General features: G+C 52.9%; 1 protein-coding gene across 2 annotated transcripts; it reads left to right on the top strand.

Annotated features, from left to right (window-relative positions):
• The first annotated feature begins 939 nt into the window (after positions 1-939).
• On the top strand, positions 940-12,484 carry PEX6 (peroxisomal biogenesis factor 6). Of its 2 annotated transcripts, XM_081141243.1 has the most exons (17): positions 940-1,916; positions 3,757-3,920; positions 4,414-4,497; positions 7,426-7,528; positions 7,611-7,744; positions 8,368-8,479; positions 8,841-9,049; positions 9,453-9,648; positions 9,824-9,900; positions 10,041-10,173; positions 10,255-10,460; positions 10,550-10,611; positions 10,839-10,947; positions 11,247-11,363; positions 11,489-11,566; positions 11,714-11,853; positions 12,022-12,484. In XM_081141243.1, exons 1-17 carry the CDS (start codon positions 1,035-1,037, stop codon positions 12,156-12,158), a joined length of 2,943 nt encoding a protein of 980 aa, XP_080997369.1. In that variant the 5' UTR covers positions 940-1,034; the 3' UTR covers positions 12,159-12,484. The 2 variants fall into 2 exon arrangements, 1 of the variants encoding a protein (XP_080997369.1); XR_013999086.1 differs by lacking the exon at positions 10,839-10,947.
• Positions 12,485-12,512: the final 28 nt, after the last annotated feature.

Below are 12,512 nucleotides of genomic sequence, written 5' to 3'. Positions count from 1 at the left end.
TAGCTGGAAATAGGGCAACAGGTCCAGAAAGAGTAGATTGCCACCAAACCAATACGTTGATTCTAAGTACAAATATATTGTTAATAACTGGAAGTGTGGCCTACCAGTGTCTAGTGTCTTGTACAAAGCAGGGAGAAGGAAACAAGTATGGAATCTAAGTAATAATACAGGTGGGAACCAAGCTGTTGGTTTGGTGCTCATTGAAGCCTTGAACCCCTCTCTTCTGCCTGCTCTGCTGCTCCCCACCTCCACCCACCCCTAGGGTAGAAACGGGAAATGGATCTCCAGTTTGTAAGGATTGGCTGAGGAAAAACAACTGGTTTTGGAAGGATGAAAAACCGAAGCTGCTTTGTCTTTGCTTCAGGTTTGGTGGGAGTAGAAGAAACAGGACAAGAAACACTGGAACGTGGGTTTTGTGTAGGATGTGTTAGAACAGGTGTGGCAGCACTCAGCACTCCAGAGCTACGTGAATCACATGCAATAATTCAGCCGGCAGGCGCTACATATCCCTAAGCATGTCTGAGAGTTTTATAATCCTACCACTCCCTCCTTCAACCTTCCCACAACCCCCAAACCCCCAATCCTAGAGTAGGAACGGTAGGATTTCCGCAGAGGAATGGACTCCTTCCTAAACACTCCACCCACGGCTCCCAGCCCCGGGCTGAGTAGACCCGCTGCAAGCTGCTCATTGCTCATTCAATACACTGTTAAGTACGTGCTATGGGACAAGGTAGTTGAGAGGATGTTACTCCCTAGCAGGCGAGGAAGGTAAATCCCTGGAAACAGTTTCAAAGGACGCCTGTGTAAAGACTATGCAATCGCGGTAATTGTGTTACTGCCTTCTAGGCACCATCCGGACAGCGCCGAGGCGCAGCTCGCAGTCTCAGAGCCAGCGCGCCGCACCCGACGCCCCACCCACTCGCCTCGCCCCTCCCCTGACGGAAGCGGAAACGGCGTGCGCGCCGCGGCGAGCCCTGCGGCTCTCCGCTCGGGAAGGCGCCCTCCTTCACTTTCCTCCTCAGTGTCTCGTCACCATGGCGCTGGCAGTCTTGAGGGTCCTGGAGCCCTTCCCGAACGAGACACCCCCGTTGGCGGTGTTGCTGCCGCCCGGGGGCCCGTGGCCTGTGGCGGGGCATGGCCTGGTGCTGGCCCTGCGGCCTGCAGGGGAGAGCCCCGCAGGGCCGGCGCTGCTTGTGGCGGCCCTGGAGGGAACGGGCGCAGGCACCGAAGAGCAGGGTCCCGGGCCTCCGCAGCTGCTGGTTAGCCGCACGCTGTTGCGGCTTCTGGCCCTGGGCTCCGGGGCGTGGGTGCGGGCGCGGCCTGTGCGGCGGCCCCCGGCGCTGGGCTGGGCGTTGCTCGGCACATCGCCCGGGACCGGGCTCGGACCGCGAATCGGGCCGCTGCTGGTGAGGCGCGGAGAGGCTCTGCCGGTGCCCGGACCGCGGGTTCTGGAGACGCGGCCGGCGTTGCAAGGGCTGCTGGGCCCAGGGACGCGGCTAGCTGTGACTGAGCTCCGTGGGCGGGCCAAACTGGGCCCGGAGACTGGGGAAAGCAGCCGGCCCCCACCCCCGCCCTTGGTGTCCTCCTTCGCGGTTTCCGGTACAGTCCGGCGACTCCGGGGAGTTCTAGGAGGGGCTGGAGATTCCCTGAGGGTGAGCCGGAGTTGTCTCCGTAGCCTCGGCCTCTTCCAGGGCGAATGGGTGTGGGTGACCGTGGCTGGAGAGTCATCGAACACTTCCCAGCCACACTTGGCCACGGTGCAGGTCGTAGAGCCTCGCTGGGACCTCTCTGAAAGGCTGGGACCCGGTTCTGGGCAAGTGGGAGAGCCCCTCGCTGATGGACTGGCCCTCATGCCTGCCACTCTGGCTTTTAATCTCGGCTGTGATCTCCTAGAAGTGGGAGAGCTCAGAATTCAGGTAGGATATAGGACTGAGGTCAGGAATGCTTATGCTCCTTGTCTCTTCTTTGTTTTAACCGAATTGTAAAATTAAGGTCCCTTGCTCCTTAGATCTTGGACTTTTCGCTCAGTGTCTCCGCCTTATTTATTCATTCTCTACGATCAAAGTATCATGATCCTCCATAGTGTGCTGGTGCATGATAAGGGCTTTCTTCTATTCAGGTGAAATGTGAGATGCACAGTCAAGTTACCAGGGGTATACATTAATCTGCTCAATCTACTCAGGTGTTTGTTGAAGTGCTACAGTGTATTCAGTATTGTTCTGGGCAGTATGGAGGATGATACTTCAATTCTTTTGCTCATGCTTATCCTTGGCTTCAGATTCTTTCCTATTCTTGCCTTTATCTGTTAAAATCCTACCATCCTTTCCTTCAAGGCCCATCTAAAGATGCCACCATCCTCACAAAGCCTTTCATAATCTCACCATAAAAAATTTAACATGACATCCTTCTATAGCATTTTGTGCCTTTTTCACAGCATTTATTTTAGTCTGCCTTGTTATGTTCATGTAATGTGTCTAATTCCCAATTATATATTGTAAATTTCTTGAAGGGAGGGTTCTTTATTATCTTTGGTGCCTGGTGTTTAATTTAAATATTTTATTAAATATATCCAAGTGAAGCTCTGGCTGGTGTTACTCAGTGGTTAGAACATCTGCCAGCACACCAAAGGGTCTCAGGTTCAATTCCCCGTTGAGGGCACATACCTGGGTTGCAAGTTGATCCCTTGCTCCTGTCAGGAGGCGTGCAAGAGGCAACCAATCCATGTGTCTCTCACACATCAATGTTTCTCTCTCCCTCCTTCCCTCTCTCTTGAAAAATCAATGGAAAAAATACCCTCAGCTAAAGATTAATTGTACATATATGTACATATACATATATATGTATATATATATGTGTGTGTATATATATATACACACACACATACATGTATATGCAAGTGAAGTTTTTGGTTTCTGCTTTTAAGGAGTTTACTTCAAGAAAATAATTGTATTTGGGGGGACAAATATAGTTAATGTTTAAGCACCTAGATGTATGGTTATATACATCTAGATACACCTAGATATATGCACTATGCAATATGGAAGCCACTAACCACTTTGTGACTCTATAATTAAAACTAAATAAAGTTAAAAATCCAGTTCTTCTGTTGTTTTAGTCACATATCAAGTGCTCAATAGATACATGTAGATATAGAACATTTCTATCACTGTAGAAAGTTCTATTAGGTGATGCTGGCATAGCCAATTAGGGCTATGGCATGTCAAGAAGAGAGATAAGATATGCATGAATGGGAGCCAGGAGTGGGTCTCCTTCTGAATGGAGGAAAAACTACTGGTGTACTCAGACGGGAGCTCATTCAGCTAAACCAACCCTTTATGCTTAAGTGAGATCATATTCTCTTCCCACAGCCTAAATTCAGAGTATCCCCACTAATGGCCACTTAATAGCAATCCCAGTGGCTGCCTGGTGCCATTCAAAGGACTGTGGGAATTAATTGCCATTTTAGTGGCTCTGGCTCAACTTAAAGGTATCACTGAAGGGTTATCTTTACTGGGGAACTTTTTGGAGCTAACATTAGAAAAGTCAAGAGTCAGAAATGTTTTCTTTGTGCTCATTAGAAGGAAAGGTTTCTGTTTTCTAGGGAAGATATAGATATTCAGCTCTGTTACCTTAGGCCTCCCCTCCCACAAGCCTTGCGGTTATGGGGATGAAAGTAGAAGTGTTGGCTGCTAAGAGAGAGGGCACAGCCTGACTCTTTGGGAGAAGATTATAAGGTAGTGGTTATTTCTCTCATAGAGATACTTGGAAGGCTCCAGCGCCCCTGAAGACAAAGGAAGCTGTTCAGTGCTGCCCGGGCCTCCGTTTGCCAAAGAGTTACACATCGAAATTGTGTCTTCTCCCCACTACAGCACTAACGGGAATTATGACCACATTCTTTACCAGCACTTTCAGACACCCAGGTTAGCTCGCTACCCCTTTTAGGAGGATAGCACCTTACCCTCATTGCTCTCCTATCCCATCCTACCTAGATCTAGGTACCATAGAGCCTCTGATTTTTAAAAAGCCACTTTTTAAGCAATATTGTGGCTAGAAGCCTCTTGGTGTGTCAGGCAGACAACAGAAGAGAAGTCTGGACCTTGAGGTGAATCTGGACATTCTAAACTGAGAAACTGCTTTGACTTGAGAGGACTCCAAGAGAACCAGGATCCTGCTACACACACACACACCACCCACACACCCTGGCTTCTAATTCCCCTTTCTAGCCTCCCTGCCATTTCCTCCAGCTCATTCTAGGTCAGATTTGCTCTCTGGACAACTGTTTGGGGTCTCTGGGTGGGCAGTAGGCCCCTAAGGAAGTAGTCTTCACGTTGATGGTGGGAATGGGGGGGAACATGACAGGCACATGCTCTTGACTCCCAATGTGAGCTGACCAGTACCACTGCTGTGTTACAGGGCAGTCCAGGAAGGGGATGTTCTGTGTGTGCCAACAGTTGGGCAAATAGAGATCCTGGAAGGAAGCCCAGAGAAACTGCCCAGGTATGCAGCTGCCTCCTATCTCACAGCTGGGATTCTTAATCTGGGTGCAGGAGTTCTACAGCCCCTTCCTCCCAAGCGGTATGGAATGACTTTGTGCGTAAGAACATTTTGTTCTACATTTTTCTGGAGAGAAGGTACCCAATCTTCAGGTTCTCAATAGGCACTTGACTGAAAAAAGATAAAGAATCACTGCCTGCTAGCTTTGGGAGGGGTTTATCCTCAAACTAAATGGTGGTCCCAGGTTAAGTAAAGCATTGGATATAACTTAATGGCCTAGACTCAGGTGGAATTCCTTGTTTTCTGTTCTCAACCACAATGTTGTTTGGGCCAGGCATCCCACATACTCCGCATAAGGAGCCAGGCTCTGACTTCTGCCCTAGCTGACGGAGTGTGCACATGCTGCTTTTTGCTCTTATGTACCAAAATGGGGAGAGAGGGATCGCTGCTATCCTTGAGAGGCCTCCTCTCTTTCCTTATCCTCAACAGAAAATGAGAAAGAGCATGACTGAGCTAAGAACCTTAAAACAGGGCATCCAGCCTTTCTCCTCCTGTTGTCTCCTTTTAAAATGGCAAGGCAAGGAATTCAGAGCCTGCTTTGGCCTCATGTGAAGGGGGGAGAGTGTGTAGCACCTATACCCCAGCCGGTCCCTCTATTCAGGACTGATTTCCTGTAGCGATTTACTAGGAAAACACAACTGACAGGCACACAAGCCCAACCCTCAGGTAAATCTCAGTGAGACGGTGGGACCAGCTTGCAGGGAACTTGGGTACAAGTGCCATCAGAACCAAGCCAGCCTGAGTCCTCTCCCCAGAGAGAGATGCCTTGCCTGGAGTACCTGATTTATTCTTGACCAACATTCAGAGCTTGGTTCTGGCCATTGCTCAGTCTCAGGGCTGTGGTTGTGTCCTGTGTAACCCATGGCACCTCTTTGAGCTTTCCCAGATCAAATCTGCACCTGGGGCTGGGTAGAAAATGCCAGACGGGCACGTATCAGTCACTTCCCACCTCTGTCTGTCTTCTATCCTCAATATAGGATGGAAGCTCTCTGTAAGAAAACTACAAAACTACCCTTTGTACTTTCAAAGGGAAAACAGGCACTAGGCCCTCCTGAGACATACCAGTAAGCCAATCCTAGCCTTGGATGTCTGCCATTCTAACCCTATAGAGATCTCTCTCCCTCTTCTGAGTGCTGAGCACATACTTCTTTCCCCTGAGCAGGTTCTGGAAAGCAGGGTTGGGGGGGAGGGCAGTTGGGTCCCAGGACAGATAGGATGAGTGCTTTAGCCCTCTCCCCTGGACTTGGTAAGGGGAGCCCTGCAGGGAGCCTCCTGCACTAGTGTAACCTCTTCAGATTCTGCCCTGCATTCCACTTCCCTAATCAGGCTGCTGGGAGCCAGCTCCACTGTTTCCTGTCTGGCTCTTGGGGACACAACCCATTGTTCCCCAGCAGAGTCCAGATATGTTCCAAAGTCCTAGCCATTGTATTCAGTGAAGTGGTCCAACCGTGCCCCAAGGAAGAGAGGAGTCTCTCCCTAACCATCTACTGGAGCTGTTCTTCCTTGGATCCCAGTGCTGGCCATATGCACTCTGACGCAGGATGTTGGGCTTGATTCAGATCCTAGGTTATAGACCCACCCATTGTTTATTTATAATGAATGATTAACAGTAAGACACAGTTTTCCTTATGTTCTAGCTTTTAGCATAACCACTGCCTACCTTAATAGTTACAAGAGTTTCATAATACTAATGTGATACGCTTCCTCCTGCCACCTGGAGACATTCCCACCACCCCCCTTTTGCCACCAGAGAGAGCAGCTTTGTGACTGTGGGACACTGTGAGCAAAGGAATTTACACCTTGATTGGACCTAAATGAGGCCAAGGTTATAGACTGACTCTGTCACTGCCTTGCTGCCTGAGGACTAAAGAGAGGACTAGTTCATTTCCTTATCTGGGAAACTGGGCTAGTAACTGCTACCCGCAGTAGTAGTAGCAGCAGGTTGAGTAACCCTAATTCTCTGACACTAGCCAGTGCCTGCATTGCCTTGTTTATGACTGAGGCACTTTTGAAAAATACAGATTCCTGAGCCCCACCCCAGACCTATCGGAACAGAACTGCAATCTTTTTTTTTTCCAAAAGAAGAGAAAATGTTAATTTTTAAATTGAGATATAATTCATATACCATAAAATTCATGCTTTTAGAATATACAACTCAGTGGTTTTTGGTATACTCACAAGGTTATGTAGCCTAATTCCAGGGCATTTTTGTGACCCCTAATAGAGACCCCTACCCATTAGCAGTCACTCCTTACTCCTTTTTTCAGCCCCTGGCAACCACTGATCTGCTGAATGGAATCATACAGTATGTGAGAGAGGTTGATTTTAAAAGTTTTGCAGATAATGCTAATGTGCAGTCCAAATAGAGAATCATTAATCATTAGATGTCGTTGAGGAATCTGCCTGCAAGAAGGTTTTGTGGGTTATGGAATAAGAATGAAGGGACTCTCTCCTCTGAGGTTTGGGGAACCTTGGTGGGTATGTGTTCGAGGGAGCGACCGTTGTGAAGCCACTGACAATGGCCAGGTGATCACTGGTTAGTGCAGCAGTGGCTTCCCCCATTGGAGTAGGTGGATAGGCTATTTGCCTGGAGACACCCTCCCCCCCAAGGCTCTCTAATGGTTGTCATGAGGGATGCGGAGGACTGCATAGCTCCTGGCCTCAAGATGTGTATGATCCAGTCAGGGGGATAAGAAAGACCACTTGCTTTCCCAACCTCCCCAACCCCAGTTCCTTCCATGTCTGGGGCACTTACTTGTGCTGCGCTTGAGTCTGTTCCTACAGTGGATCTCTGAGTGAGATAGCCACCTTGTCCTTGGGGAGGGGATACGTGGGTCTGGATCTGGGGTTCATTGGGCCTCCTTCCTGCAGGTGGCAGGAGATGTTCTTTAAAGTGAAGAAAACAGTTGGGGAAGCTCCAGATGGGCCAACCAGCGCCTACTTGGCTGACACCACCCATACCTCCTTATACTTGGTGAGGCCTTGGGGGTAGGAGTAGACCTGAGGAAAGAAGCAGAAACAACTTAGAAACTAAAGCTTCCTCCCACCTTTCGCAGGTGGGTTCTACCCTGAGCCCTGTTCCAAGGGTCCCTTCAGGAGAATCTAGTCTCTGGAACAGCTTATCTCCTCCGGGCCTGGAGGCCTTGGTGACTGAGCTGTGTGCTTCCCTGAAACCTCGCCTCCAGCCAGGGTGAGTGAAGCTGCAGCCTCAGGGAATGAGGAAAGCCTGCTCACAACATCCCTGGGGGGGCAGCAGGCCAGATAAGTAGTTCCTCATGCTACTGGCTGGACGTCCCCCAGACCAGTATGCCAAGGCCACTAGCCCGCCTGCTTTCTGCATGCAGGTTCCCACACTCCTTTCCTGGGATAACATCCATCCTCCAAGGTTGGCTGTAGAGAAAGAACCTCCACCAGGGACAGCTGTCTCTGAGACTACCCTTCCCCTTGGGGAGCCCACTAGCCATCCCGGTCCTCACCACCCTGACCCTAAATGACACAGCTCCCCGTACCACTGACCCAAGTGTAGACACAGACCCTGTCCTAATTCCAATCCAGTCCAGACCAGACACACACAGTCAAGGCTTTGGAAGATCCAGTGGTGACAAAGGGAGCTAGTCTTGGCTGCTGGATATGCTCCATGCCCTGTCAGAGCACCACAGGTGGTGTGGGAAATACAGCCTCACTGTCCAGGGGGAGGGACGCCTCAAGGAAAGAAAAACCGGGTGTCTGCGCTCTACATCCAAGGGTTCCCTGTTACTGGGGACTCTAAAGTTTGGGCAGAGTGGAGGAGACGTGTCTGTCCTCTGGTTGCAGGGGTGCCCTGCTGACAGGAACTGGCAGTGTCCTTCTACGGGGGCCCCCGGGCAGTGGGAAGACCACAGCAGTGGCTGCTGCCTGCAGCCGCCTTGGGCTCCACTTGCTGAAGGTGAGGGTACCTGGAGGGTAGAACCCTAACTGTTTCCCCTCCCCAGCCAGATCCTCCCTCTCCCCTCTTCCTTCTGGCTACTAGCCTGGCCCTAACACCTCAGCCCAGTGGGTCAGCCATGTTCCCGTGATGCTCAGCTCCTGAGAGATGCTTCCAAGGAGAGGTTTCAAGATTTTGATGGATAGTGCAGGGACTGAGGTTAGGGTAAAGTAGAGGTAGGACTTAGCCAGCATTACCTTCTTCCCCCATCCCTGCCCTTCAAAGAGAGGTGGCATGCACCTTCGTCTGACTCTTCCTCCCATTCTCCTGCCCCAGTCACACCTGCGCCTTGCTCACAGGCCCATCGGGACCCTCTCCCCAGGTGCCCTGCTCCAGCCTCTGTGCAGACAGCAGTGGGGCCGTGGAGACAAAACTGCAGGCCACCTTCTCCCGCGCCCGGCGCTGCCGGCCTGTGGTTCTGTTGCTGACAGCCTTGGACCTTCTGGGCCGGGACCGTGATGGGCTAGGTGAGGACGCCCGTGTGGTGGCCACACTGCGTCGCCTCCTCCTGGATGAGGACCCCCTCACCAGGTAATGTGCAGAGCTGGGCCCAGCCCTGCTCCCTCTGTTCAGCCTTTCATCCTGTAGTCCTCACCTCCTCAGCGGCTTTTCCAATGTCTGTCACCAGTTTGGCTGCCCCCCGACAGCCCGAGGAGATTTGTGTTACCCACAGGGAGAAGGCTGTGGTCCCTAGTTTTTCTTGGGGAGCACTAGGCTGAAGAAAAAGCACAACCTCTGCCCTCAGCTCTCTGTGTAAAGGGGACACATGTCCCCTTCAGGGTATTCCCTTGGAGCCCCATCCAGGAAGCCTTGGGGCGCTCATCTCCTTTTCCGATCTTAAAACCCCCCCGCCCTCCTGCACCTGCCTCAGGATAAGGCAGTACTCAGGCTGCCAGCCACATTCTTATCCTCCATCCCCACGCCCTGTCCACAGCTGCCCTCCACTGATGGTTGTGGCCACCACAAGCCGGGCCCAGGACCTGCCTGCTGACGTGCAGACAGCGTTTCCGCATGAGCTGGAGGTGCCTGTGCTGTCGGAGGGGCAGCGGCTCAGCATCCTGCGGGCCCTCACTGCCCGCCTGCCCCTGGGCCAAGAGGTGAACCTGGCACAGCTGGCTCGGCGGTGTGCAGTGAGTACCAAGGCAGGGTTGGTCCTCCCATGTTCTTTGTCATGGGAACTCAGACCTGCTGCCCTGCAAGTGAGGGTAGAGAACCCTGAGGCAGCAACATTGGGCCTCAGCTCTGGCTGGAAGACCAGCTCTGCCTACTGCGCCCTGCTCATGTGTCCTTTCCTGTGGTTCCCAGGGCTTTGTGGTAGGAGATCTCTATGCCCTTTTGACCCACAGCAGCCGGGCAGCCTGCACCAGGATCAGGAACTCTGGGTAAGAAAACAGCACAAATGGGCAAAGGTGACAAGAGGAAGTATGGGCTGGTGGGGGCTGGTGAGGGAGGGAGGAGGGAACAGGACCCTGAGGGGAGGAGGCCCTGTCAGGTCCTTCAGACACCTCCCTGGGTTCTGCAGCCCGGCAGGCGGCTTGAGCGAGGAGGAAGAGGGGGAGCTGTGTACTGCTGGCTTTCCTCTCCTGGCAGAGGACTTCGCGCAGGCCCTGGAGCAGCTGCAGTCAGCTCACTCCCAGGCCGTTGGAGCCCCCAAGGTAGAGACTCCAGGCCCTTGGAGGTGGGACCAGAGCTCCCTCCTCCCACATATCCCCAGCCTTGTACTTTCCATCTCCTAGATCCCCTCCGTGTCCTGGCATGATGTGGGCGGGCTGCAGGAGGTCAAGAAGGAGATTCTAGAGACCATCCAGCTCCCTCTAGAGCACCCTGAGCTGCTGAGCCTGGGCCTGAGGCGCTCGGGCCTCCTGCTCCATGGGCCCCCTGGTACTGGCAAGACCCTCCTGGCCAAGGCAGTAGCCACTGAATGCAGCCTTACCTTCCTCAGGTGGTGAGGGGGCCTGGAGGGATGGGGGTGGATTGAGCTAATTATTTATGCATCTAAGGAGTGTTACCCTCCCACATCCTCTCCCTCAGCGTGAAGGGGCCAGAGCTCATCAACATGTACGTGGGCCAAAGTGAGGAGAATGTACGGGAAGGTGAGTGGACAGGGCTTCCAGTCCTTCCCAAAACGATGGCCCCTGTGCCTCCCCCGACCCTCAGGGTACTCATGGTTATTCCTACTCTTCTTCCCCACAAGTCATGTTCCTGCCAGTGGGGCCTATTACCTGGAATGCTAGTAATGAATTGTCCAGCCTGGGTTTTCTTCCCTCATATCCTGACTTCAAACCCCTCTGAGCCTCCTCCCGTGGGCCCCTCTCTGCAGTGTTTGCCAGGGCCAGGGCCGCGGCTCCATGCATAATCTTCTTTGATGAACTGGACTCCTTGGCCCCAAGCCGGGGGCGAAGTGGAGACTCTGGAGGTGTGATGGACAGGTGGGGGTCTGAGCCAGAATGGAGTCTGGGGTCCAGGACAGAGGGATGGGAGGTAGGTTGCAGCAGTCTTCAGAACCCAGAGTTCTTGCCTTTCCAGTTCTGAGACAGTATAATGGAAGCCAAAAGGTGCTGTGGCTTTGGGTGTGAGACACTGAGGAGAATGGGCACCTGCATGGAGGGGTACACAGGGCACAAATAAGGAGGGGCCCTGTGGAGCAGGCTTGCAAGGAGAGGCACCAGAGGTAGGGCAGAGCTGAGGATGGGCCAAGGACTCTCTCACCTTCACTCCTCCTTTGCAGGGTGGTTTCTCAGCTCCTGGCTGAGCTGGATGGGCTTCATAGCACTCAGGATGTGTTTGTGATTGGAGCCACCAATAGACCAGACCTCCTGGACCCTGCCCTTCTGCGGCCTGGCAGGTACGCACCCTGTACCTCTTCCGCACCAGGCCCATTTAGGCTTGTCCCTTCACTCCATCCTGTGTGTTCTTCATTCACCTTTATGCTGGGTTCCCTGACATGTATGCCCGCCTGTCTCCCTAAAGATTTGACAAGCTGGTGTTTGTGGGGGTGAGCGAGGACCGTGCCTCCCAGCTCCGAGTTCTGAGCGCCATCACACGCAAGTATGCCCTGTTGGAGACTCCCAGAGGGCTTGGGCCTTGGTCTGGTTAGGGAACAAGTGCAATATGCAGAGTGCGCTGGTCAGGGATGCCTTTTTGAGGGAGTAGGGCATGCTGAGTAAAACTTTCTTTCCTGTATCCCCACAACAGATTCAAGTTGGAGCCCTCTGTAAGCCTGGTGGACGTGCTGGATCACTGTCCTCCCCAGCTGACGGGTGCAGACCTCTACTCCCTCTGCTCTGATGCCATGACAGCTGCCCTCAAACGCAAGGTTCAGGACCTGGAGGAAGGTGAGCCACTCGCCAGCCCTAGAGGTCAACCAAAAAGCTAGTGGGAAAACCAGGCCCTGTTCTGGATTTCAGAGGAGGCGATTCTGGGCAAGAAGGTGCTCCCGCAGGGCTCTCCCCTGCTTGGGCATAGCCAGAGTTCCTCAGCTGGAATGGGAACCTTCCTCCTAGGGCTGGAGCCCCGGAGCTCAGCACTGCTGCTCACCATGGAGGACCTGCTGCAGGCCGCTGCCCGGCTGGAGCCCTCAGTCAGTGAGCAGGAACTGCTCCGGTACAAGCGCATCCAGCGCAAGTTTGCCGCCTGCTAGGAGCCTCCTGAAGTCTGGGACCCAACTCTGACCACAGTGGCTAAAGCTACCTAGATATCCCCACAGACCTGAGAGAGCAAAGGGCTCTTTCTCAGGCTGTCATGGACCCACGTGAAGGCTGCTTACCCCCAGGAGATCCCCTGGATGCCAAGTAGGGGAGGCCTGAGAGAGTTCAAGAGGTATCCCTGTCCATTTTTCCAGGCCATCCCCAAGACTAAGGCCCATCTGCTCAGGAAAAGGGGTGGAGTTCTGGAAACTTGTCCCTGAGGGAGCCTGTGGCTGAAAATAAAGTGTATGCTGCCCTCTGCTGGTGGTGTGGTCTGAAAGATTGGTGTGGTGGTGTGGGGAAGAGCA

The sequence above is a fragment of the Miniopterus schreibersii genome (genome assembly GCF_964146895.1).
Source record: "Miniopterus schreibersii genome assembly, chromosome: 6".
Lineage (NCBI taxonomy): Eukaryota > Metazoa > Chordata > Mammalia > Chiroptera > Miniopteridae > Miniopterus > Miniopterus schreibersii.
Note: the sequence above shows the minus strand (reverse complement) of the source record. Positions and strands in the feature narration are given on the sequence as shown.